We start from the raw sequence: 27,995 nt of genomic DNA on the forward strand, positions 1-27,995 counted from the left end.
TGCAGCGCGGCAACGTTGCGGATCGATGGCCGGCAGAGCGCGCGACAGGGCTGGGGGTCGGTGGCGCCCGGCGCGGCGGAAGCAGTAGCATGCGAGGTATCTGCCGGTGGGTGGACGTGGACGTGGACGTGGAGCGCGTTTGGGATTCGAATCGAACGCGACGTGACGAGACGGTGGTCAGCGGGACGGTCGTGGACGCTGGATCGCCATGATCGGCTTGGATCTGGACCCCAGTATCTCCTACCCATGGCTCAGTGCGCTCTTCCGGTGTCGTTCCTCCTAACCCTCCTCCTCTCCCGCTGCTCCGCCGTCCTGGCCATCCTCCACAAGAAAGGTACGTTCCATCGGAATCTCCACCTCCGACCGCACGCTGCATAAAATCGTTGGCTAAAGTGCCAAAACACATATCGACGGTGAAAGTCGGCAATCACATAACTCGTTTGCGGTGTCTGAAAATCTCCGCCTCTACGTCATTTTTTTGAAGGAGAGCAAATTGACATTATTTCTTGAAGTTTTTGCAGAATTTTCTTCGCATTAAGAAGAAAAATCATGACAGTTTAAAAGAATTGCCGTTGAGTAGTTTTCCATTTAAAAAATAAAGTATGACAGGAAGTCTGCGACGTCGCAAATCGAGTTATGTGATTGCCGACTTGCACCGTCGATATCTTATTTGCAACGTTTCAAAATTTCTGCTCATATTTCTTTTTTCGGAGAGAAACTAGCGAACTTCATAACTTGAAAAGTTACTGAATATTCTGTTGCGAGAGTGAGAGGAAAATTCTAGGAAGTTATCAAGAAGTAAGGTTTATAAGGTTTCCAAAGAAAAAGTAAAGTTTTGCACGGAGTCTGCAGCGTTGTAGATGGAGATACGTGGTTTTGCACTTTGGCCATCGATATACTTGAAGAGCAGTCGAGCCAGTTGACTCGCAGGTTGAGTACAATGTGACTTCAACTAGAGGCAAATACTGTAATTTAGAGTCAATTACAGTTAATTTGAGTCTTTCAGATGCAACTGCAATCAAATGAGTTGAAATATAGTCAAAGGTTCAAAGTAGAGTAAATCATATTTCCAATATGTATGTGAGGTTCAGATTGAAGCTTCGCGTCACGTTGATTTTTTTCAAAATCCACGTGGATGTCGAATCATGCAATGTTGAGTTTGAAAATCAATTTGATCTCATTTTGTAATTAGGAGCCACCGGCATTGCACTTCTGCCATCAAAATGGTGCGACTTTTTTACCTTGTGTGGAAAACCTGAGAGGTGGACTTCATTTTGCGATAAGGAACTAATATCTCTGGCTCGTCTATGGAAGCATCTACCTGTATTGGAAAACTGAAGGCACTTACGTCGTTTCTTAAGTGAAATGAAGTTGTAGTTCTTAATTGCAAAATATGATCCACTTTAGCTGTTTCCATTTCTGTATCCCTAACAGATTGGATTGAATGAGAATGTCATCCTAAACATTTCAGTTGATCTTTAAAAGAAAAAAGGTAAATAATTAGAAAAAAAAAACAGGAAATACCAAAACCCCGCAAGTACATACTTGTTTTTAAACTTTCGATAATAATTTATGAGAGTAAATCAGTATATAAATTCCCGCAGTCTGACATTGAAGGTGTTCAAAACGATAATTAATACATGAGATGAAATATGCGAGATATTCGAAGCAATTGAGTGTATTGTGCAATAAAAATAGAAGCCAAGAGGTGTACCAGGGAAAGACAGGAGAAGAAAAAGAAATATAAAATGCATGGAAAGCTTTGCAGAGATCTGTGATTGATGATGCGTATCATAAAACGTCGAAGACTGGAAGCTGCAACTATTCGAACTCCTAGGATGTGCTGGTTGCAGCATCCCATAACTGAAGGAGCTTTCTCCCCGGATTTGAACTTCGAACCTGTTACTGTATCCAGGTGGACAATATTTTAGTTTGGATGAAAGATAACTGAGAGACTTCTTTATGTGGATATGTTTGGCTACAAAACTGGTGAGGTTTAAAAACGCGCGATGGTTTTGCAAAACCATTTTCCCCTTTTGTTCGTATATTAGCTCGGTTCTTAAAGAATGACTATTCATTGATTCGTGAATTTTTATTGATTTTAACTTATATGTATGCACAAACCTGTTGAGTATAATTCACTGAGAATAATTTTCCAGAAAAATATCGTCCAAAAGCTTATGGATCAATTGAGCGATTTAGAGAATTCATGTGATCACAGATTATTTGTCCTTAGTCAATTTTTTTTTTTTAGGCAGAGTCCGTCAGTAATTTCGATACTTCCCACAGCTTCGTTTCCTTGAACGGAAAATCTTTCCCCCATAATCAACTAGGTCCGAGAACCAAAACATTATTTTTTTGTGAAAATTTATCAGCCTACCTCTTACACGAAAGAAAAACACCATGGACATGTAAGGTTTGACATATTTTCTACGGTTTTATCGGAATTTTGGGGGAAAGTTATGAACATTTTCTCTTGAAAATGTCATTAGATCAGACTGCTAATGAATTCCTCTGAAAACTTGGGGGGAAAATGTCACAAGTTTTCCATGGAAAACTTGTGGACATTTTCCCCATTATTGCAGAAATTCGTTTTCTTTCAACCTAAATTTGGCATCGTCCGAAAGCTAACACGGTGGTTTTCCTCAGCAGGGCAGTAGTGTCCAAGAGGAAGTCTGGGGGAAGAAATCGTAGATCTTGGGCAATTCTTACACGTGCACCTCGACCGAGGGTGTAAGTGCGTGTGCGTATAGACGCGTCTCTAAGATTTCCCAGTAACCATAACAAAACCACTACCCCTGCACACCGTTTCTTGAACTTCAAGCTTATTCGACTGGCGTTCCCCGTCCGTTAGAGGCATATCGATGGTGAGACTGAAATAAGGAGATCTCGGTTTGCGACGTTGCAGATTTCTTATCATGCTCGACTTTTTAATCAGAGAACTACTGAAAATCATACTGACATCATATACATTATCTGAGCATCATACTGAACATCACTTGTGAACTTTCGAATTTCTTCACCTCTGTATAAAGAATTTTCATTGAAGATTTCAAGCGATGAAGTCACCTAGTTATCCTTAGACAGAGGGAATGGAATTACATCGACATTTGAAATTTCGTAACTAAGATACCTGAACGATTTTTTTTTTTTCCTTTCCATCCGTGACTAGTATTTTGTTGCTTTGTTTCTGGGTCATCATTTGACAGGTGGTAATAAATATAAGTTAGGTTTTTGCCCATATTTTTCCCCTTTTGATTTTTTATTCCTCCTTTGTATTTCTCACATTTAAGTTATACATTATTGTCACAGAAAACTTTCCGGAAATAATAAAAAAATTTGCACACATTTTTACTTTTGTATTCAAAGAAAATAAATCAAAATTCTGGTATAGCGGATTCAGAAGAGAACATTTAGACGATATCAACTAGTATCAAGATAACAGCACTTCTCCAAGCCTAATTTTCATTCATGTCATTCTCTATTCATAATTCCTGGGAATCATAATGCCTTTTAAGTATATTTCAATGCACTGTGGGCCTAAAAAAATGCACTCGAAAAATGTAAAGTCTGAATATCTTTTAGGTTTCTCACAAATAAATTCATCATGAGAGGAAATTAGATACCAACGCAGTCGGCCTGATTTTTGTCAAAACCATCTATTTGGAATGCATTTTGCAGGGGGGAGCTTCTCTTTCGTAAAAACCGCTCCTATCTGTAAAAACACTCAAGTGCATAGGGGAGCTGATGGCGCATACGTCGTTTCTAAACTGTGCCAGATATTATGGTTCCAAATCGCAAAGAGCAGTCCATTTATGAGATACACAAACAGTACTAAACTTTATAAAACTACAATAATTTTCTTCTTTAAAATTGACAGAGGAAGAGAACAGAAAGATCAATCAATTCATGTTCTTATCATTCATGTATCGAAATACGTTCGGCTTTACCACTGAAAACGAAAGCTGTCAATATTGTGCAACTTCACGCACGCTGCGCACGCAACGCGTAGTTTGAAGTCCCCCTTTTTCCGGGGGAACCGCGGAAGTTACGTTGGCCTTGATTAATAATATATCCCAGTGACGCAGTTATTACCCGGTCAGTATATCTTGATGGGAATAGTTTCCCGCATTTTTCCATGCTGATCCTCGTAAAGAAAGAAACGAATAATAGCGTCATTTTGGAATCGCCGACATTACTCCGTCATAACGTCGCTCCTATAGCGTAAGGGCCTCTCTTGGCATCTGCATGAACTCCAGAAAGTATGGAATTATATGGAAAACAAGGCTCAGGTGGACATTGAGTTACACCCTTACGTCAGAGGGGCGACGATAAGTATATGCTGTGAATTCGTTTCAAAAAGGAAAGTAGGCAAGAGAGGCGAATTTCTACTTTAAAATGTATGGCATTAGCCGGAGTCCTGGTAAAAAAATGTTGGGCCCGTCATGACCCCACCCTGATTTGGATCCAAAAAAGAGAGTTTGATGAAGGTAAAATCTTGAACGAAGCCTATTTCCACCTAGGGGATCATCTCTTTACGTTTCTTTGTGCAGATTTCTTCTAATTCAAATTTTTGAAAAGCTATGGGAAATCACATTGAAATACATTTATGTAGGGGATATTCGTTTCATTTATACATGTATTTTTTTTTTTTTTTTTTTTGGGTTTTTTATTCGAACTATTGGTCTTAATTCTTAAATCTTAATACTTAAATCCCTAGTCGAAAAAGAGGGATGAAGCTTGTAGGGTAGGCTACGTTGCTATCGGTAACCAAATGAAATCTCAAGCGGAACATTTTTATCATTTGAAACTATCTCAAATCACCGATGATCTTAATTAACTATGATTATTTAAATAATTTTTCAGTTGTGGGATCATTTCATGAAGTTTCAAACTCAAAATTTACTTATTTTCGGACGAAGGGGTAAAATGTAACCGCTTCCTCGCTTCATTTTCTTCAACTGGGTTTTAGAGGGGGTATAGTTGTTTGGTAAAAATAATCAGTTGACAGTCGCTAAAACATAGTTGGTAGGAACTGCAATCAGAATTTGGTCCAAGTTTCTAAAAATGTCAACTAAAATATATTTTGCAATACGGAACCACTATTTCTGGCTCATTTCAGGAACAGCATATGTGCACTGAAAAAAAAATCTCGGTGTATTTGCTAAGAAAAGGGTAAAATTACCAAGAATTCAGGGTTCTATTTGATCCCAGTTTTTTCTTGGTAAAATTACCATTTATGGAATTGGCAATTTTACCGAGAAATCTCGGTAAAATTATTAAACTTTCTCGGTAATTTTACTGGACCTTGGTAAAAATGCCAATATTTTTTATCGACCGTGGTAGAATTACCGAGATATAATGGCAAAGTTACCAGGAATTGATTACCAATAAAGGTGGTATTCTTATCTGAGAAAAACAGTAAAAATACCAGTTTTTAGGTAAGCTTACCAGTCTGTCTTGGTAAAATTACCAATAATTGGTAAAAAAAGTGAGATGGTAAAGGTACCAACGGACCATTTCATTTCATTTCCGAGGCAGATGGATGCTTTCATGGATGAACTAGAAATGGTAATTCCTTATTGCAATAAACAGTCCAGTTGATACCAGACTAAATTAACTGTGCTTTTAAGATAGGAGACTGATCTCTCGTCTCCGACTCTTGGTTGAAAACGCTTGAAATGACACAGGGGAGCCGGAAAAATACTATTAACAATACATTTTCCGCGATGCACTTTACGATTGCAACTCATGACAAACATTCTGATGATTGTTTTCGGTTTGTCGAAAGTCTCCTTGCACAAAAATTCGAATGGTAGACTGTATCGGACCGAATAAGCGAGGAAATCGTCTGGTTTGTCCGGAAAACTTCCGTAATTTTCACGGGCGAGGAGGAGAAGGGGTGTCTACTGTTTCCAGGCACGCGAACAGTTCTGGCATTCGAACGGAAGTTTTTTCACTCATCCATTGCAGCGTGCTGTTTAATTTCACGGGCGCGAAAGAGCTGACTGTTTTCTTTCACGGTTGCTTTCGGGGTGTCATGCGTCAAAAGTTAGGAGTACTCACTCTGTAGCATGAATAATAATTGAAGACTCTTATTCATGCGATGAGGATCATAAGATTTTTTCTAGCACTGTCTAGATATCGAGTTAAAAATTCCTCAAAACTCTCTATAGCTTGCATGCGCGTTATGTGGGCTGGATGATGGATACGGTGGCACGTATAAGTGTCATTTTCGGAAAATATTAAAATCAACTGAATCATTTTCAGTTGGACTGCCGTAGGTCCAAAAATGGATGAGCCTTGGCTTCCGTTCATCTCGTAGGACGCTAGGGCTCATTAGTTTTTGGAGTTACGCCCGTGTCAAACAGAGGCCGTTTTAATCATGAGCTTGGGAGTGTCTGCGTAAACAAATGTTATCAAGTTTCCAATACTGACATCAGCTAGGAGAACTTTAATGTCCAAAATCCACACCTTACATTAAAATTGCATCAATTTCACGCATGGAGAGAATAAAGTAGTATGTGGTAATGGCTATACAAGTATACATGGAGGGTTTTGGTACTTTGTCCTTTGTACGTAGAGTTTTATATCAGATTTAATTATTATTTAGTTCGTCTACTCACTGAACTGAAGAAAAAGTTACAAAAACAATAATACCAATAATACCGATATAGAGCAGGTGGAGTTGTTCAGTTGGAGGTATCACATTTTTAGGTACCACACATTTCTAGGAGGTATCTACGAATGATTCATTTCTTTCGGTGTAGAGTTGGCTAAGTAAGTGAATGAAACTCCTGACAGAAATATAAAGTAGGTTAAACGAGTTCCAATATATATCATCAAGTAACACTTATTACAATCTGTACTCCTCTCCCCGCGACAGAAACAGTCGATTCATGTTGAAAAGCTGTAATGTTCAGAATGTGAGCTTTTAAGGTAAACTGCCTAGAATAGCCGTTTTTAATGCGATACCCTCATTTTCTGACTACGGTGGTTTATATTGTAGACCGCACAGTAGTTTAAAAATCTACGGCATCCAGAAATGGAGCGCAAATATTATGTTCTCAATATGGGGATTCGTCAAAAGGAAACGCTCTGTTAATTTCGCCTTTCTATGGTTATCAAATGACAAGGGATTCAAGCACCAAACTTTTGATGAATAGTGCCCAACTGGAGATGGTAGCATGATTGCTAAGGATATAGTTAGTTAGTTAGTTATTATAATTTTAAGACATTTAGCGTCTCAGGCTATTAACTTCTTTACAGATAATTTTGAAAATGGGAGTATATTGTATAGGATTTACAAAGTATATGCAGACAAGTAAACACTCAAGTTCCCTTAGTGATAAATAAATCTTGGGATTAAAAGTAACTTAGCATGATTTTCCAAGAAGCCTTAGGAGAATCGTTTCGAAGGAGGTCTGAACTTTCTACAGACTTGGAAGTCCGAAAATTCTGATAGTTTATTGGTCAAATGCTACTTCAATCAAGTTCGTGTAAGAAGCAGTCCGCTTAATGTTCTGCTGAATTTAAAGGTGACCTTAGTTTCATCTCATCATGCATGCACCAGCCCTTACTTCCCCGGAAACTTGTATCTCTTCAGGAGAGGTAGAATCTGCATATAACCCTCTGGCGTGATGCAAAAAAGGAAGGCTATTTTTCTTCAAATGCAGCGTTCCAATATATCTACTGATCACCTGAACCAGCCCTCTTTTTTTTACGCACAGCGATGGCTAAAGTGCGAAACCACGTATCTTAATTCCGGTGTTTCAAAATGTCCGCTTATAATTTAATTTTTCGGGCACTAGAAAAAAAAACACATTGGATCTAGAGTCCAGACTCTTAAAAACATCGACAAGAAAAAATCCTCTTGATTCAATCAGATTTAAGCTTAAATCAAGAACCAAGCCTCTTAATTTGAGCGGATTTCCTTTTGATCTAAGCTTAAATCTGATTGAATCAAAAGTCCTTTTTCTTGCCAATGTTTTCAAGAGTCTGAACTCTAGATCCAATGTGTTTTTTTTCCAGTGAGGAGAATCAAGCCAACCTTATAGCTTGAAATTTTTACAGAATATTCTGCTGATTGAGAAGGAAAGTCGAGGAAGTTCTCGATGAATTACGTGGACTAGTTTTTCAAGGAAACCTCGAGGTATAGCAGGAAATCTGCAACGTCGCAAAACGGAGTGACATAGTTTTACAATGAGGCCATCGTTGTCTCTGGGCCATCGATACATTTCTGTGGTATCTTTCTCCTCACCGAGAATGACAGCGCCGTGAATAAAATTATACGAGGACCCGAGAATTATTTTTCAGCCCTTTTCAAAATTTTTTTTCTGAATTAAAAAAATCGCCATGCGACGCAAACACGTCTTCGTAAAATTGACACTGTGCAAAAACCAATTGATATTTTTTCAAAAACTAAAAACGAGTGTACTTGTGAGAGTATAAGCTTTCAAACGAGCCCAAGTTTAGCTCGTTTGGACCATTCTTCAGCCCAGGGCGGCACCAGTCCGAGAACTTTTTGACCACACCTCGTATAAGAAAAATGGGAAATCCAGTTTTTATTCAGTCGGTCCCACTGAGTTGTAAGCATCGTTTCCCGGACGTCACTCCGGGGTTTTATTTACGCCAGGAAATGGAAGTAGGAAGAGACACTGCAGACATTTTCGCTCAAGTTGTGACGGAATTTAGCTGCCGATATTATTTTAGGGAGACCGGGCGCGCCGGCCGGCACGAGGTGGCACGGTGCACGACGGGCTCGACTCAAATGACGCCGTTTGAAGCACGCGCCTTAGACACGCACTGCAACCTGCAATACAGCAGTGCATTGCTCGTGGCCCGACTTGACCTGGGAAAGGGGCGGGAAAAACAGTGCTGAGAAGGAAAAAATAATTTGATAACAGAACGGTCCTTCGAATCCTCACGGAATGCACGTTGGTGCATCGAATTTCAAACATTTTGTAATGGCATTTTCGAAAGGCACCAGGCTCCAGGCATTTTATGTACAATTTTCGATCGTCATGAAAGCAGAGATTTATTGAGGTATGTCGGCAAATACTTCAATTTGAGACAAGTTTTATGCACTGCAAACCTGCTGCAAGCAGATATTTGTCGACTGAGAAGTTTCAGGGGTCTGATAATTTTTTTTTCGCAGGTGGAAACTACTATCAAAGAAGAATGATAGAAGTCTGATTTTTTTTTTTTTTTTTTTTTTTGTAGATGGATACTACTATCAGAGAGGGCGCATGAAGGGAAATCTTGAGGAAAATTTAACGCTATCAAATGCGCCGAAATATTTTATTGAAACCTGCTCTCGTGAAAGTAGCAAACAATAACTTAAAAAAATAGTTTTGAACCTCAAAAAGGAAATTTTAAGCATGATTTAAATACCATTTAACAATTTAACTTTTTTACGATTGTGCAAATTAATATTCATTTCATTGGTAGCAAAAAACGTTATCGTCTGGAATTATGATTTTTTTTTTTTTTTTGTACATAGGAACACTCTGGGTTGAATTTTTATGGGGGGGGGGGGGCGCGCATAATCATTCCGTTTACTTTTCTTTATGAATTTGAAATCGTACAGTCACAAAAGCATTTCGATGGAACTCTACAGCCAGAATCCGGTTTTCGCGTATTATTTGAAAGAAATCTGTTAATTCATGGTATAAAAATTATCGTATCATATGAAAGAATACTTACATTTTTCTCGCTCGAAAGCCTCCATTCATCTATCGATTTAAAGCAAGCTTTGGAAAAAGAAGTTTACCAAGATGGAAAAATCAATTAATTTTTGTTCAGTTTGGCACCCTACTTCGAACGCCGAGGACCCAACACTCAAGAGCGGACACGCGTTACGGTATTGGTTTTGAAAAGTTTTAAACTGTTGGTGCACGCCATTGCCACCCCCGCCACCCCACCGATCCACACGGTGACCACCCGCACCCGCCAACGCCAATGAATGTTACCAGACACACCTAATTCCAGCATCAACGCGGGATCATTACCCTCATCAGTTGAAGGATTTCCACACCTACGCCACAGAGTGCACGGCATTCCGGGCAGGCTGCCGGCTGATTATTGATATTGATCGACAAAACCATAGACAGAGAAAAATAAGGGAAACGGAGCTATCCTGCGGGCTGATTGTTAAAAGGACCACTAGATATGGTATGAATTTCAGCATTCTGATACATGCTCCTTAACCAAAATTTTACGTAAGACACGATGCACACAACGAAAATTACTGAAATTAACTCCTTACGAGGATATTTAATGATTCTTGATGCGTGAATTCAAACCACCGCTCATGAAAACTCAATGCTGTACGTGATTCACATCGCGCGCTAAACGTTATCATGACAGTCTCTGCGATATAAAAATCTGGCAACCTCAATCTTGACGCTTTGGCTCAGTTATATCAAATTGCTAATACTCGTAGTTTGAACGACACATGGTGGGAAATGAACATTGCTCGATTGAGAAGCTTGCTGAAACCGTTGTAGTGGGCGATTTGACTCACGTAGAGCTTTGAGTTTCTTGTGAGCGGGCAGTTCAAATTCCTCGTAACCAATGTGAAATAAAAACGTTAATATCTTCGTTAGGAGTTGGTTTCAGTAATTTTCGTTGTGTGAATCATTTTCTACGTGAAATTCTGGTTAAGAAACATGTATCAGATCGCTTAAATTCGTGCCTTGTCTAGTGGTCCATTGGTAGACAAAGCGATAGACAAAAAGGACGACCTTGATTTCCCCGGTTTTTGGCGGTCTTGGTTTCCCTGCGGAATAGTGAGGACTCGGCACTATCTGGACGTAATTATGCTAAAAGGAACTATGTTGCACGCAATCCGTATGCACATACGCCTCTTCAGCATAAATACGTCCAACTCATTATCTTGAGGATACTTGATGCGACCAGAGCCAAAACCGGCAGTCTCCATTGCCCGTCCAAAAGTTGTGGGATCATTATAATTTTAACATTGGAAGAACGAGACCACCTCCGTGTACATGTTCTGTTGCGATTTTCCTATTATCAAAAGAGAACATTTGGAAACATGTTAAAGACGGCTAGAAATTTTAGTTGCTCCTAACAGAGAATTAATGTATCGAATGTAAGAAATAATGTAATCGCACAATTTCTAGACGGATCAGTGGAGATTGCCGGTTCTGGTTCTGGACGCCTCACTTATCAACCATTTAATTAAATCACTTTAATAATAAAGTTAACTTTAAATTTTATTTGCACGACTGTTTCAGTGTACGCTGAGGAAGATCTACGGCGAAACTATCGGCTCGAGGATTTCCTTTGGACCGGTTCCGGGGATGGCGAGGATGGAGAGAGCGGGGATCACTCGTGGCAAACCACCACTGTATTTCAGACCACCACTATACTCACTACCATTTACTCAACACCTGTTTATGTCAGGCCGTCTGTGAGTATACCGTGACTTACGTATACTATACGGTCCGTGAAGAGGCTCAAGTTCAGAGGCTGTGTCACACCTCTGACTACAATGATGGAACCTGCAGGAAAATAGAATCCGGTGCTAAAAAGCGCCTTCAAAGTGAAGAATATGCAACCTATGATCGAATTTGTAGTAAATTAAATAAAATGAGAAAGTCTTGCCTTTACACGCTAGTTGTTAATTGTTTTAGTGGATATACATTCCGGACGTCAAGTCCATCCTCGGCACTAATTCACAGAATTACATAGTAAAGGCAAAAAAGAAAAAAAGGCAAGACTTTTTCCTTTTACTAAACTCATTTAACGCAAGCACGCAAAATGCGTCACCAGAATGTGTGATGTGTACGTAACGGCTGGTTATTAAATATTCCGTTTTAATTTTGTGCGGAGTTATTTTACGAGATTGGAGATGATATCCTTTGAAATTTCAGATTGGAGAGTGAAGGAAAATGTAAAAAATGTAAAAAAAATTACGAGATAGGGCTTGTGGACCAAAATGTCGAGAATTACAATTGGAATTTGCCAAAGAAAAAAGAAGGAATGAACAATTATATTCTAAGTATTACTTTGATTGCAGATGGCGTCCGTGGACTGTATCGGCGGCGAAGAATGTTCCATTCAGCCGACACCAACTCTGAATCCTCCTTCTGCGACAGCTGAGTTCCCAGCCTCTCAAACAGAGGCCCCTTTTCAAACTGTGCCGGAGCCCAAGTACTGGGTCATAACTGTTCTGAAAGTGAACGCAACTTTAGACTTAAATCCAACTAAATTCGAGCCAAGATTAGCCCGTCTATACCGGATAGCTTTTAATAGGTATTTATATTAGATAAATAAGTTTAGAATGTAAACTTTTATTCACGCCTGATGTGTGCAGATTTTTACTAACGGCGTGGACGGGTTAGACTGAAGGAAAAGTAGGTACCACTCAGACTGAAACCTGCAAAAAGAAGCTTCGGTATTTTGAACCTATGGACACTTGAAAAACCTCATAGATATTGGCAAATTATTTTGTAGTCACCTTAAGGACAAGGAGGAGAGAAAAACTATGAACTGCAATAATCCTAATTTTTATACCAAAAAATTATGTACCCGGTCAACCAGACGTTTGCCAAGAGGTATTCATGTTCTGATAAGCTTAATTTCAACATAAATTGATTTAATCAAAGTTTAATTTTTCAATTGTCTAAAATAGGCGCACTTACAAGTCATATTTTTAGAATTTCTGAAAATTCCGGAATGCCGCAGTGTGAAATTCATCGGTGGTCTGTGATTTCATAACAACAACGGTAAACTGCAGAAATGCGTAGCTCTATTGCGTGGTTTCAAAATCTCTGCTCCCATTTTATTTTCCTAAAGAACCGAATGAGCCAAAAGCATTGATTGGATTTTCAAAAAATACTCTTTTTTTAGAGTTGAAAAATCGAAGAAATTTTCCAGAAATAAAATTCGGTGGTGTTCTATTATAAAATTAAGGTCGAGAGGAAGGCTGCGACATCGCAAACCAGGATGCAAATTTCTGCAAATGCACTGACGTTATGATGTGCAATAAAACAAGCTGATCCTTCCTAAAAAAATCCCTGGCAATGCTAAATTGCGCATGACTGTAACTGATGAAGTATTATTTTTACTGTGTTCGGCAAAAAAACGTAAAGCTGTATTAGGCTTATATTGCAGTTGAGCGGTGAGGTAAACGTATTCTACTGTCTACCGGGTCAAGGAAAAATACAGCATAAACATGCAGATGTTGCAACATTTCCTCTGATGAAATTCGAATTTTCCTGGAAACTTGAACATATTTTTCTTTGAATTTTTCAGAGAATTTAATTCACAGTTTATCCTAGCGAATCTGTAAATTTCAGAGGCAAATATTAATTGATTGACTGGAGATTGAATGTTTTATCGGAGGACATTTGGCAACATATAAATCAACCTATGGCTAATACGGTAGTAATCACCCACCCGGAACCGCATCACACACTCCACGCGAGACGGGGCATTTTCCCGTGCATCCGAAGCCGCGTGTTTTTGACAAAACAAGTCCAGGGTTGCTTGGATACACGCTTTCATTCATTTACAACATGTTTGATCGATGCTCTTGTTCATTCGACCGATCGCATCAAATGCAGTTTTGCGTGTTTTGTGCCTTTTAAAATCGTCTTCAGATTGCAGGATAGACATTCTTCTAGCAAAGGGTATGTAATTATAAATTGAAGTTTCAGCGTATATAGTGCCACGGTTTGGAAAACCAGATGATAAGATGTTATAAATATATATAGAGAGAAATTTTCCCTCGTATCCGGTTAGTACAATATCTTAGGTTATCAGCGCCGAAAGCCTTCCGGTATGGAGTGAATGTTATTTCCGAGCGACAGCACTAATCTTAGCCGCATGATAATCGATGACACATGTTTCGATTTGTGTGACGAAGACACGGTTTAAATCCTCAGAATCAAAATTATTTAAGTTTTCTTCGAGAGGTATTTAGAATATTCCACACTCAGGCGTGCTTTTTTTAATGAACGTGTAAAAAACGGTCTCCATTAATAAAAATACGATACTCGTATCTCTCTAATTACATTCAAAATAATGCAACGTATAATTGAATGAACGATAAAAGCATGATTAGGAAAAGATTTGATCGTGGAATCACCACGTGGTTTGAATCGGTCAACATTAACCATAATAATGAGCGATGCATCCCATTGAGAATGTTATTTGCTAGATAATGTTAAACCCGTTCATGTTGTTTTTACATATTATGCATGGAGTATCTTCTGTATATTAGTTTCTGCATTTACCACGGATTAGACAGTAATCTGGTCCGTCATCTTTTCATCCAGTTCTTTGACCAAGGTCCACTAGATTTCTTAGAATATCAGGATGTGATTACATACATCCTCTTTCTAAATCGATCTATCTTTTCTAAGGTGTCATTGATTTTGTTTCGTCAAGGCACCTTCAAATAAATGTATTTACGAACCACCCACACATCCATGTAAGTCGCCCTTATCGCGCACTTCGGTGCTCTGCTCTACGACACCTGAACGCTAAATGTGTCTACCTTCTTTATTGGTCATGGGTTTGGTTATATTAGGATGTACCCTTAAAAATTTCATTGAAAAACAAAACAAAAAAACCAAAAACAAAAACCAGCTTTTAAAAAGCTTAAAGAACCCTTGGTCAAAAAACTTAATTACTTAACAATGGCCCGCATGAATACTCCTCAGACTATGCAATATGCAATCGCGTTTACCTGTCCGTACTGAATTTCCTTCAATTTTTTGAGTAGGCAACAAGCACTGCACTTGGGCTGGAATGGGAGCGGGTACTGGAACTCGAGCACGGCGCTGCAGTTTGCCAAGCAGGTGATTCGCAGGCGCCGCGAGAAGCGGGATGTGAGTGTGCGGGTGCACAACCTGAGATCAGCACCCGGGACCGGCTCTCTGGAACTCGTCTACTCTGTTCGAGTTGCGGGCCGACCCGTTTTGGCCCTTGCCGCTGCCCGGGATATGCGACTTGTGTCCGAAGGAGAGGCAACCTCTGAACTTGGCTATCCCGTCGAAACGAAAGCTGAACGTGAGTGTTGATATTTTTGTTTAAACACAGAAAAAAAGAGATGGTGCTGACGACAGAACCTTCTGTTCACAGGGCTCCTGCAGTTTTTTTGTTACACTTACAGAATTTTTCCGTTGTGAGAACAGAACTTCGGTCGTGGGGAACAGAGTTCTCTGTCCTTAAAACGGAACCTTCTGTGACTGTTACAAAAGAAGTGCACGAGCCCGGTGAACAAAAGTATTTTTTTCAGTGAACCGCCTTTAAAATTTTATTAGATGAAGGTTTTGATTGATTTGTGTGACGGTGACACTAACACAATCTTCGGACTCAAAATTCTCTCTGGAATTTAGCAGTCCAGGCGTTATTAAGTGACAAAATCGTGACACAAGTTTTAACAACTTAAATCTGCCCTGACACGAAAAATGGTTGTCTGCCACGTGATAGCACACGCTATACAACGTGGCAGACGACCATTTCTTTTGTCAGTGTATGTACAGCTATCGGTTTAAGTGGTCAATACTTGTGTCACGTACACGTGACAAACATGTTTGTCACTAAATCGTCTCCTTCCGATCAAAGTATCCCAAGCGCCATGCGATGTTTAAAAATTTCTGCCGCCATTTTATTTTTTTACGCAGAAATTTTTCAACGAAGCTGTCCGAAAATTTCACTAAATTTTCTTTGTGCTGCTGATTAAATTCAGTGAAATTATAAAACAGATTCAACCAACAATTTCTCTGTAAATAAGGAATTTTATCCCACTATTTCTGGCTCATTTTAGAAACGACATATATGCCATTGATTTCCCTATGCAGAAAGGTGTTTTTACAGAAGAGCAAGAGATAGTGGTTCCTTATTGCAAATTGTGATTCTATTAATCTACAGGGTTATTCAAAATTTACGCACCACTGGCCATAACTTCAGTTCTAATTATGATATCGATTTGCGGTTTTAAGACGTTTTTCCTCATATCGAGGGGGAAACTTTTTAGGAGCTTTCCAGTTTTTGATCCCCAGGTTTTGAGGGAGGCGGAGGCAACTCAAAAATTTCAAATGGCCACCCACCTCATGGCCAGTGATGCGTAACTTTTGAATAACCCTGTATTTTCAATATTTTGAAACTTATAATCGTTTGTGGTTGTGTCTGAAGCTTACTTACAAAGTTCTGAGGCGGTAAGCGAAGCGGCTGCTAGGTCACGTGACACTTGGCTCCTGATCGGCTCGGGTCTGAGCGCTGTCATCCTGTTCATCATCCTCATCGCCATCTTCATCCTCGGCTACAACAGCCACAAACGGAAACAGAAGTCCCGCGTCCAGGGTAACTTGAACAAGAGCCGCGTCTTCGAGAGGGAGGCCCATCGCGGAATCTCCAACATCGCGTTCCAAGACGACCAACCCGACGCTAAGGTACTTGAAAAATTTAGAATAGTAATGACTATTTTATTCGATTTTTCGACCCCAAAAAATCTGGGAAAAACCTAATCGGATTTTATGATCAAACTTAAATCTGAATCGATTTTTCGAACCGACATAACTCGATTTACGCTTTTGTTAAATGGTGGTTTACATTTCGAAAAGTTGATGCAACGATAATTTTCCATAATTTCAATCACAGACATTGAAATTTCAATTTTTGATTTAGCTACCCTCGAAATTGTGAGTTTACATTATCATTATGTAAATTGATCGGTGGGGTGGAACAGTGGTTACATTAGCACTTACCATCATTAGAAACTTTGAGTCATCTTAAAAAAACAATGAAGTAAAAGATCATAATTTTTTTTGGTGCAACTCACATACACGTAACATTTACCATTTTAAAAGGGCGCACAGTAGAGCAAGTCAGTGGCAAAGGTGAGCATGAAGGTGGCATGATTTGAAACCTTTAAAAGCTAATATCTTCGTTAATATGAAAGGCAAAAGTTCAAAAGAGGTTAAATTGTAATTTTTCTCAATATTTCCTATGAGAGGAACCCTTGAAAATGTATAATGTGACAGAATAAACATCAAAGTTTGCAATTTTATGTCCTACCTCTCCCGAAAGCTCGTTCCACTTTGGGGCGGTGCAAAAAATACCCCCCCCCCCTCTCGTCGACTTCAATTACTATTGAAATCGATATGTTAGGATTTTCAAAAAAATTGTATTCGTTGTTGATGATTGAAATTTATTTGTTTCAGACGGGAAGCAGGGCCTCGTTGAGTCACCACTCGATCAGTGAACAGAGCGACATTTCTGAGGCTGCCCTCGTGCGGGGAGGGGGGCTCGCCATGATAAATCCCCCCGCGACCACCCCAACCCCGACCCCCAAACCCCGTTCGGCTAGAGTTTCCAGCCCCAACTCATATTTGTCTATGCCTTCCGTCAAAGCATTTCCAAGGTAAGAAAAAAACCATCACACTGAGAAAAATGTCTGATTAATATAGAAGTATACGAGTAACTAAAGGCCTGTGGCCGCTGCGCGGCCGCCAACCACTGCAAAAAAACTATACGTAAAAATCGTAGAACAACCATGATCAAGTTATCTCAGAGGTTAATGGATTCAAAAGCCGACTAGTGCACGCGAGAGAAGCGTATTTATCTCAGATTGCTACGTTATGCACCATTTTTTATGTCTTATTTTTGAACACCGTTTTTAAAAAGCTACACCCAGTTTTTCTGAAGAGTTCCCACGAATTTTCCTAAAGGATCTCAAAAGTAAGCATCGAAAATTTCGACGCGATATTTCCGTTCATTCTATTTTCTCTTCTTGTAAAAAGAAAAAAAAAGAAAAAAAGAAAAAAAATTAAAATCATCAAAATTTCTGAATCGTTACAATAAGGATACGTATTTTCTATTTGATTTTGGTAAAAACCAGAGCAGAGAGTCAAGAATAATGACTCGTAATGCTAGTTTATCGGTGGCTTCAGCGACGCGCGAGCCAGGGAAGTGAAGTTGGTGGAGTCATCTCCGGAGTGTGACGCGCCTTCCATCCCACTGGCAGCAATATGCCTGCATGCATGGTCGAATAGTTATCTCGTTACGCCTGCCGTGAATGAAATCAAATATCGACGCCTGCATACGGAATAAAATGTTCTTATCTCCGATTGCAACGTTGTACATCTCTACTCATGTTTTATTTGTAATCAATTTTTTTAAAAAAGCTACACACAGTTTTTTAAGAAGTTTCCAATAAATTTCCGGACTGATTTAAAATAAAATCACAAAAAATTTCTACGCGATATTTTCGTTCGTTCTTTTTTCTTTTTATTAATCCAAAATTAATTTTACGCGAATCAAGTTTCAGAATATCTGCATCGTTTATATATCGTCCGAGTTTCTGAATCGTTGCAATTAAGATACTTATTTACCCTTTAATTGTAGTAAAAACCGGGCAGGGACCGTCAATAGAACTGACGCGTGGTCCTAGTTTTGCGGCGATTTTAGCGTCGCGCAAGCCAGGGAAGGGAGCGCGGTCGAGTGTCGAGTCATCTTCTCAGTGTGACGCGCCTTCAATCCAGTTAGCGGCAGTGTACCTTTACCCGTGGTTCGAATAGTTATCGCAAATAACTCTCGCATTGCGTTTGGTGCAATGCGAGAGGTATTCACGGAGTCCTGTAGGCGCCAATATGCGCTCGACGGCGACCGCACTGTTTAGCGCAATGCGTGAAGTATTCCTACAGCCTTGCAGGCGCTGATATGAGTTTGACACCGACCGCACCGTGTTTGGCGCGATTATTTGTGTTAAGATAATCGCGGCATCAAAAATGGGGTTAAAATGGCCCATGTTGTGCCTCGACGCCGTAGGAGCATTCCAACGTTGCCTAGTTTCTCCCGATAAAATATTTTTTGTGAGAAAAGTTAGGGAAGTTCTCTGTGTTTGCATTTTTGAATTGAATGGGCCATTAAAAAAGGTTAGACTTTAAGCACTCTAATACACGATTCTTTACCAGAATTTCACGCAGAACAGTCGACTTTTCGGGTCAGTCTGTAAAAGGATACAACTTTTCATGCACATTAGATCTGTTTTTGCCTAACCGATTATACAGGAAAAAATATCTTGTAATGATATACGTTTTGCTTTTATTTCAACAAGTCGCAAAAAACACCTAATAAAATGTCTCCTTGATAAAAAATATACATATGAGTTGTTGTATTTTGTCTAAATTTTCCTAATAAATAGTGTTTGGTTTTAACTTTTGAAGGCGGGCAAAGATACCAGAACCATTAAACCAGGTCCTTGCTGAAGATTCCAAGTCTCCAGTTCCAAAGTTGACACGGCATGGAAGTGTGGAAGGTAATGATCCAGGTGTTGTTGGTCCTATCGTTTGGGATTTGCACTGTCATCGTCTTTACAAACAAGGTAAATTAGCTAGAGCGAAGTGTTTCTAAATTAACATTTTACCAACGAATGAAGGTATCGATTCTATACTGACTCAAGAGATTTTCATATAATCCACTCATAAAATCGATTCTTTTGGAGAGCATTTTGAGAAAAAGGACCATACTTTCTTAGAGGTTGATTTTAATTCTGTCACCGAGCTGAAGTGCTAAGAAGCAACGTGTGGTAATTCTAGTAATGAAACAGTTCTGAAGTCCAAGTTTCAGACATTGATATTTTTGGCACAATTCAAACCTCCAGTGAATGCAGGAGTCAAGTAAAAATATTTTTAATGAAGTTTCTGAAAATTTCAAGGAAAAATATGTATAACTTTCTTCAAAAATAAACGTTTTAATTAGAGGGAATCCGCCACTTTATGAATGTTCATACGTCATACTTTCTTAGCACAGCAATGTATTTCTTGCGTGTAACAGACCAATCGCCTGTTTCAGTAGAATTTTGAATTTAAAATAACCTGATTGATTATTCGTTAATTTCAGCCGAATGTTTGGAGTTGGAGGACGATCCCTCCTTAATTGAGCCAAATGTTGGGAGAATGCGGCGCAGATTTCACCAGCTTCTCGACGACGCTTTTAGCCTTTTCGGGAGCCCTCCGCCTTCACCCAGTCCAACTTCTTCCAGATCTACATCCATAGATATTCGAGCCAAATCTGCTCTGGTCAGGTTGTACAGTGTTTAAATTTCTTTCTAAAACACATTTCTGCAATTAATGTAATTTTTTTATAAGAATTTTGTACTGAAGTCCTCGCTCGATCATGTGCCTGTAAAAATTACTTTTAGGCATTCTTCTCCTGGAGTTACACGGTAGCCCTGATTCACCGGTTTCAGGACATTCCGTCAACGATTTTTTGTCTGGGCACCTGTTTAGTCCAGTAATTTACGTCTACGCGTATAATAAGAAACAGTGGTTTGGTCCAAAAATTATATTCCAGTCCGTATGTAAAATTATATTGACAATATCGAATTAGAAAATTGAGAGAGAAGGTGCTGTTATGGTAACTCATTTTAAAATGAAATGTTACTTTCTTCTTTTGATTGATCTTTCAAATTTTCATTGGTGAATATTTGGTTTTATTTCTATCTATAAAATTGTCGATTTAAATATTCCGTATGTATATACATTTTTTTAAATGATAATATTACTTCATTCTAAAAACATTGTATTTTTAAAACGTGGCAAATATTTGTAAAACATTTTCCAAGCGATGACATCGGTATTAATCTCAATAAGCCGTAGGTATTTGTGTTGAAACGAACTATACAAAAATGAAAAAGAGAGGGAAAAAACCAAGGAGGGCGCAATCTTTGGTTTTAACCTACTTTTACATCTATCTTTTACAGTCAAACACGTTCAATTTTAAGCGTTTGGTTGCGAATACACCACGCTACAGCACAGTAAAAGCACAAAATATAAAAGAAAAATTAAAAAGCTTTGGAAATCACTAAATTAGACACGGAACTACCTTAATATTTTCAAAACACACATTCATATTTTCCTTTAATACATATTTTTTTTTCATCAATTTAAATGAGACTAATCCGTGCAGAGCGTGGAAATATTTCGAAATCATGAGTTGAAAAACGCTCCGCTTAAATATTTGAGCTAACACAGAGCGTAATGCGCACTGGCGCCTACAAACCTAACGGGATACTTCACGCGTTGCGCAATGCGTGAAGTATCCCTGTTAGGTTTGTAGGCGCCTATGCGCGTGTCATGCTGGTCGCCCGCCGCGCCGCGGAGTGCTACGGCGTTTCAAGCAACTATTTCGCGACATAGGTGTTGCACAGTACCATGGGCGCTTCAACGTATCAAGAATGACAAGCTTTCCTTTAAGGGCACAGAGCTTTCCTTGCAAAATAAATCAAGATACTACAACACCAAAAAGAGAGTGGTAATCTAAAAAACTCACTCGGTCCTAGCATCCGTTTTTAATAACGTTTAACTAGCATAATTTTTGAATTTCATTAGAGAACAATGTGACTCGATTTAGGCAGAAACATTATTGAGTATGCCGACAAGAAAAGAGCGACGCCAAAAACGACCGTTTTTTGGCACAATTTGGGCCAGAAGGGATTTTTCTGAAACCGGGCCCAAACGATACCTTACGATACCCTAAAAACTCTGGTTAAAATTTTAGCTTGAGTATACGCATGGTTTTTGAGAAATGAGGGGGCAAAGTTGCCAAATCGCCATCATTTTGGACAGCATTTCTACAGCAAAAAGACGAGAAAAATGGACGAAAAAGTTACACCTTTGATGGGTTTCGGCTGTAAATGTTCTCATTGGGCCCCCAAGCATTAAACTGTGTTCAGTTTCAAACATTTTGGTCGCACAGTGGTCCATAATGGGAGAAATCGTCGACAAATCAGGATTCTTGGTCAAATTTTTAGAAATGGAGGTAAAATTGTCGGGTGTGCTGCAGTTTTCATGGCTAACAATGTTCTTATCGGTCATCAATGCATGAAATTGTGTTCAGCTTCACAAATTCACATCGCACAGTGGTCAAAAATGGGGGAATTAGTGGACAAATTAAGATCCTCCGTCAAACTTTTTAAAAATGAAGTGAAACTGTTGGTCCCCGGTACACTTTAGATCCCGGAAAAATTCTTTAAATTCTTTTTTAGACTATTTAAATATTTTTTTAATGTTTTCTCTCCATTTTTCCTTCTTTTTTTTAAATTTCTGAAAGTTTGCATATTTTATTGAGATAATGCTACAAAGTCTATTCTATAACAATGTTCTATAAACAATACGGTCTGAAATGTAGTAATAATTTAAAAAATTAAAAACATGATTTTTCCGGGATCTAAAGTGTACCGGGGACCAACAGTTTCACTTCATTTTTAAAAAGTTTGGACGGAGGATCTTAATTTGTCCACTAATTCCCCCATTTTTGACCACTGTGCGACGTGAATTTGTGAAGCTGAACACAATTTCATGCATTGATGACCGATAAGAACATTGTTAGCCATGAAAACTGCAGCAGACCGACAATTTTACTTCCATTTCTAAAAAATTGACCAAGAATCCTGATTTGTCGACGATTTCTCCCCATTTTGGACCACTGTGCGACCAAAATTTTTGAAACTGAACACAGTTTAATGCTTGGGGGCCCAATGAGAACATTTACAGCCGAAACCCATCAAAGGTGTAACTTTTTCGTCCATTTTTCTCGTCTTTTTGCTGTAGAAATGCTGTCCAGAATGATGGCGATTTGGCAACTTTGCCCCCTCATTTCTCAAAAACCGTGCGTATACTCAAGCTAAAATTGTAACCAGAGTTTTAGGGTATCGTAAGGTATCGTTTGGGCCCGGTTTCAGAAAAATCCCTTCTGGCCCAAATTGTGCCATTCTTGGCGTCGCTCTTTATTTTGAATCAAGAATAAAATAGCTGAATGAAAGCGGGTTTCTGCTTGATCTAAGTGACTTTTCTTTTTATTTGAGCATCCTTTTTTCTCTAAACAGGCATTATTTTCTTTATTGATTTATAAGGAAATCTTCTCGGCGGTAAATTTGAGCATATTTCTGCTTGAATCAAGTAACTTTTTCAATTAATTAAGTTCAAAAATCATGCTCAACGTTACTGGTTCAGATACTTGGACGTAGCAAGTTTTTCGACAACAACTCCCTTTTTTTCGTCGTCACTCGATTTAATTTGCGAGGGAACTTCGTGCTTTTGAAAGATGCCATCAATCATGGTACGTTGAAGTGCCTTCAATCTTGTATGATACTGTGCAACACCTTCATGGCGAAATAGTAGGTCGAAGCGCCGCGGCACGCCGGCGCCGTCGCGAAGTTATCTTACACAGGAAAAATCTAAGAGCCTTCAGCTAAGGAAAATCAAAAGATTCATCCGATTCAGGTATAGGTAAGAGGATGGGATTTTCTTGAAAGATAATTAAGTCCTGTTGCACCAAAGAGGTGTAGAGAGTTTTAGTGACTTTTCCCTCATGGAATTGACGCCAAAATTCTCAATTATATATTTGTTTCCGTTCTGAGATTTTGCACTTTGGCCGTCGAAATATGAAAATGGGAAGTGAACTTGGTCTCTAACACTGTGTCTTACGCTGGAGGGCGTGTGTAAACCTCTATTTTTCCATTCCTTATCTTGCTGAAATTGACTTGACTTGATCTTGCTATTACTGAAAAAAAAAAAATAATCAGTCATGTGAACCGAACGCTCGGAGTTCCATATCATCCCAAATACTCGGTTTGTCAAACTGAACTTTCGGTTCGTGTAACCAAACGTTCGGCATATATGACCAAACCTTGTTCGTCAGGTTGCTTTACCGCACAAGTTCGGTTACACGAATCGAAAGTTCGGTCTGATGAAACGAAAATTCAGTTTGACAAACCGAATGGTCCACTCGACAGGTACGAATTAAAGGATTCTGAGACATGTTTCTTAACCGAAATTTGACGCAAAACACGATTCGCGCAACGAAAATGACCGAAACTAACTCCTGGCGAAGATATCAACGTTTTTATTTCACATTGGTTACGAGAAAATTTGAACTGCCCGCTCACGAGAAACTCAAAGCTCCACGTGAGTCAAATCGCGCACTACAACGATTTCAGCAATCTTCTCAATCGAGCAACGTTCATTTCCCACCATGTGTTGTTCAAACTATAAGCAGTTTGCTATAGCTGAGCCAAAGCGTCAAGATTGAGATTGCCAGATTTTTATATCGCAGAAACTGTCATGATAAACGTTTAGCGCGCGATGTGAATCACGTAGAGCATAGAGTTTTAATAAGCGGGTGCTTTGAATTCACGCATCAAGAATTATTGGATATCTTCGTAAAGAGTTGATTTCGGTAATTTTCGTCGTGCGCATCGTATTTTACGTGAAATTTTTGTTATGAAACATGTATCAGAATGCTCAAATTCGTACCTTTTCTAGTGGTCCATTAGTTAGGATAATATGGAACACCGAACTTTTTTTCAGTGTTGAGTATGTATGTACCTTCCTGTTGAGCTCACAATCAATCCAACCAGCGGGCCGATTATTGAAACTGATAGACAAAGCTATAGACAAAGACGACAAAAGGGATTTGAGGGATCCTATTGGTGGAAGCGGGTGGTGGCAATAGACATACGAGGTAGGTAATGGACTAACTAACGGCAACCCACCAAAGATCCGACAGTTAGTCCATCATTTTCTTCCTTAGTCTAAGAACCAACCATGTCAACCGATAGGATCGCTCTATACTCCCTATGTCCTCTTTGTCTAAAGCTTTGTCTGTCAGTCTCAATAATCGGCTCGCAGTTTCCCTTCTTCCATGAGCCTAATTTTGACTATCGCTTTTTGTTGCAGACCAGTCTGTGACATCCACCCGGAGCCGATCCTGCGACCGCGGACTTCTGCGGACGCCGCGGATGTGAGCGGCGCTGAGCTCGGGGCGGCTCCCGAGGCGCGGCGGAGCGCGGGGGTGGCGTGGGGCTCGGTGGCGGCCCCCTCGCCGAGCAGCCCCCCGGCGCCGGGGGGGCGCTCCGAGTCGCGGCCGCTCAGCGCCGGGCCCTTCCACCGGCCGTGCATCGAGCCGCAGTTCGTCTTGGCCCAGGCCACGCTGCCCCCCACCGACCCCGCCGTCCCCATCATCTCCGCCATCAAACAGGAGCTCGAGCGACTCCCGACCAGGAGCTCCCTCCACCCCACCCCCCGCACCCCGCCCGCGACTGCCACCAGTGCCACCCCCCCGCTCGGATGACGATGTCCAGCTGCAATGCGGCACGTTCGGTCAGCAAGTGACTGACAGGAAAAACAATGTCCACTTCAAGTATCAGTGAAACGTACAGGGTAACGTAAAATAAAAGTGTAAAATGGGAGAGGGGACCGTCCCTAAATTATGGTACGCGTTAGAGGAAGGAGGGGTTGTGGTCCAGAGTTTCGGTGTACGATTGGGAAAGAGAGGCGGTCTGACTTCACGGACGTCACGCAAAAGTAGGGAGGAGGTGTCGAAATCTTGCGAATCTTCGCGAAAGTTTAGGCGATAAAATCGGATGAGAAAGGCTGATTTTTTATTTTACATTGAGAAGATGGAGAGTCACAAGCAATGAGTGCGTTATTTGCAAAGGGGTTTCAGATCTATGTAATGAGAGAGAAGGCCTTAGGGTTTTCGCCGTAATCGCTCTTTTTCTTACGGAAGCTCACGCAATTAACATTGCGATTAAGGGAGGCTTAAGTGGGGCAGTTTTTAACATAGACTCAAATGCAAGACACTTTCAACGAAATGGGCTTGTTGCAAACTTTTGCTAGAGCAAAAATAAGAAATGCTCCTTGATAAGATAATGTCTCAAAAATCACGATGAGCGCATCGATAAACTCTGAAATGCACCCCTAACTTCACAATCTGCGTAGGAAATTTGCGTTTTTTTTAAGCTTCCCGCTTCAAAAAAGATACTACGGCACACGTGGACATTTCGTTAGAGGACTCGTTCCATTCAATCCCTGCCCAACATGGCCGACGCTTCCGCGCGCAAGTTGAGAAGAGCACGAGGTCAATCAAGACGGATATCAATCATCGCGAGAAAAATGTAAAAGTAAACACACCGATTGTTATCAGGTGGAAAATCATCGTCCCGTCACAAGCGTTTTGGCGGATTGGCGTCGGCTATGTTGAATACTGCGCAGTATCCTTGTGAGCAGGGGTTGGATGGAATGACTCCTCTAATGAAATGTTCACCTGTGCCGTGGATATTACCGAATGCTCATTAAAATTGTCCTAACCCTGATTTGTAGTTGAAGTTTTCCGTAGATCTTCCGTAATATAATACACATATTAAACTTTATGGGCCTCCCCAAAGGAAGGATGATTTTGAAGGAGGAATTCTGAATATTTAATCTGAATCATTAGATTTGTTCTGATGAGAAATCTTTATTGAAATAAAATTTACGAATCGTTATTATACACTCTTGATTATCAAAATAATATATAAATGGGAAATTAATCATTACAAGTTTAACAGTAATTTATATTTCCTGTAATGGAAGCTCAAAAGCCAAATGAAAATTTTCATTCCAGAACTGATTCAGTATTATTGATTATGTTTTAGGAACTCAATTGTTATAGCTTACTAAAATTAATTACACTTTTGGTAGGATTTTGAGCTTTTCCATTATTTTGTTAGATTTATTACAAAGAGATATTATTTATTAAGTTCTTTCTCCATTTATTTTTTGACAGAAATATCATAATTTTTAGTTTTCACGGCTCGCATACACAAGTTTATAAAAATACGAAAAAATTCAAAACTCCAATTGTACTCCTGCTCTTATTTCAAACGAAAACTTCGCTGAGAATAAAATTAGTGAACGTCAATGTCATCTCGTTTCATTATACAAACAGTTTGCCGTTTGACTCAATCATATTACGTCTGAATCCATTAAAAAGTAACTAGTCGCTATGAAGAGCGTAAATACTTTGGTTCTCGGTTATAATTTTTTCTCCGTGTTTTAGTCAACACACGTATAAATTTATCATTTTACGAGAAAGAAGCACTAAGAACTGTATATAACAAGGTGGAGAAGTTGGCTGAGGTGAACACTCTCCCCTATCAGTTTTGTATTGGTACTCATTAGAGCTTCAAAAAAAAAAAAAAAAAAAAAAAAAAAAAAAATGTGGTTCTACGTGGAAATTTTTGGAACTTCTTGGCTTTGTTTTCCACGCGAGATAATGGTGTGAACCCATGCAACATTTCTTCACCTTGATCATGATTTTATTTTACATGCATGACATTTCATTCTCATCAAATTTTTTGAAATTTAATTGATGCAGAGAGAACCAATTTAAGGAAGGGTCAGTGTTCTCTGACTAAACCGTTTTAAAAAGTCGACCAGGAAAAATAAATGAAATATTCACGTATAATAAAATTTTTGGATATTGATGAAGTATATGTTACATACTGGAAGATATTAAGGCGGTTTGTGATACGCAACGACAAATCTGCTTATGACGTCCGTGATAATAAGAAGAATGAATGATCAAATGTCTCCACAGATTTAATGATAAAATGTTCATTACATTTCTTAGACGAGCGTATTGCGCAAGAAAATGTTCAAGTAATGCCGAAAGGAGAATGTTTACTCGTAAGAAATTGTATAGCTTTTACTTCTGAGATGAGAAAGCTAAATTTCAATCTCAACCTCTTGGGTTCAGCTGAAAAAATAAAAAAAAAAATGATTTCTCATTACTGGGAGGGAAACTGAGTAAAGACATAAGTTCGCTTCGCGTTTTAGAGAGGAATCATTGGTCGCAACATTTTGAGAAGATAATCCTTTTTTTAATAATTTACTTAATGTAATATCCACTCACGATTTAACTTGGAACTCTGATGTTCTCTGCCTCATATTCTACCTTTTGTGTATTTTATACTTCTTTTTATACATTTTTGTAGATAATGCAAATATAGTAACATGAATTAAAAAATAAATAGTCTTTTCTTTGCATCCCATACTGAGGCGAATATTGACCAAAGGTGAAAAAAAAACTAAAATAAAATAAAAAGTTGGAAGTTTCATCGTCATTGCGCTGGAGAGAGGTTTTGAGAATCTTTTTTTTTTTATTTGTAAAGGAGGGGTATCGATAAGGGCCGA

At 39.3% G+C, this 27,995-nt stretch overlaps 2 protein-coding genes across 4 annotated transcripts in view; one reads left to right on the forward strand and one right to left on the reverse strand.

Annotated features, from left to right (window-relative positions):
* Positions 1-27,820, forward strand: LOC109030516 (uncharacterized). Of its 3 annotated transcripts, none has more exons than XM_072298488.1 (9): positions 1-334; positions 11,259-11,434; positions 12,044-12,279; positions 14,753-15,042; positions 16,171-16,427; positions 17,199-17,398; positions 19,203-19,360; positions 19,879-20,062; positions 24,717-27,820. In XM_072298488.1, the coding sequence occupies exons 1-9, from the start codon at positions 247-249 to the stop codon at positions 25,108-25,110; spliced, it is 1,983 nt and encodes a 660-aa protein (XP_072154589.1). In that variant the 5' UTR covers positions 1-246; the 3' UTR covers positions 25,111-27,820. The 3 variants fall into 3 exon arrangements, with proteins under 3 accessions (XP_072154589.1, XP_072154590.1, XP_072154591.1); XM_072298489.1 differs by having other exon boundaries at positions 6-334; positions 14,756-15,042; XM_072298490.1 differs by having other exon boundaries at positions 11-334; positions 19,879-20,057; positions 24,717-24,858.
* Positions 1-27,995, reverse strand: part of Polr3C (RNA polymerase III subunit C) — a 316,833-nt gene that overhangs the window by 24,985 nt on the left and 263,853 nt on the right. The window lies entirely within an intron of this gene.

The sequence above is a fragment of the Bemisia tabaci genome, chromosome 3, assembly GCF_918797505.1.
Source record: "Bemisia tabaci chromosome 3, PGI_BMITA_v3".
Taxonomy (NCBI): Eukaryota; Metazoa; Arthropoda; class Insecta; order Hemiptera; family Aleyrodidae; genus Bemisia; species Bemisia tabaci.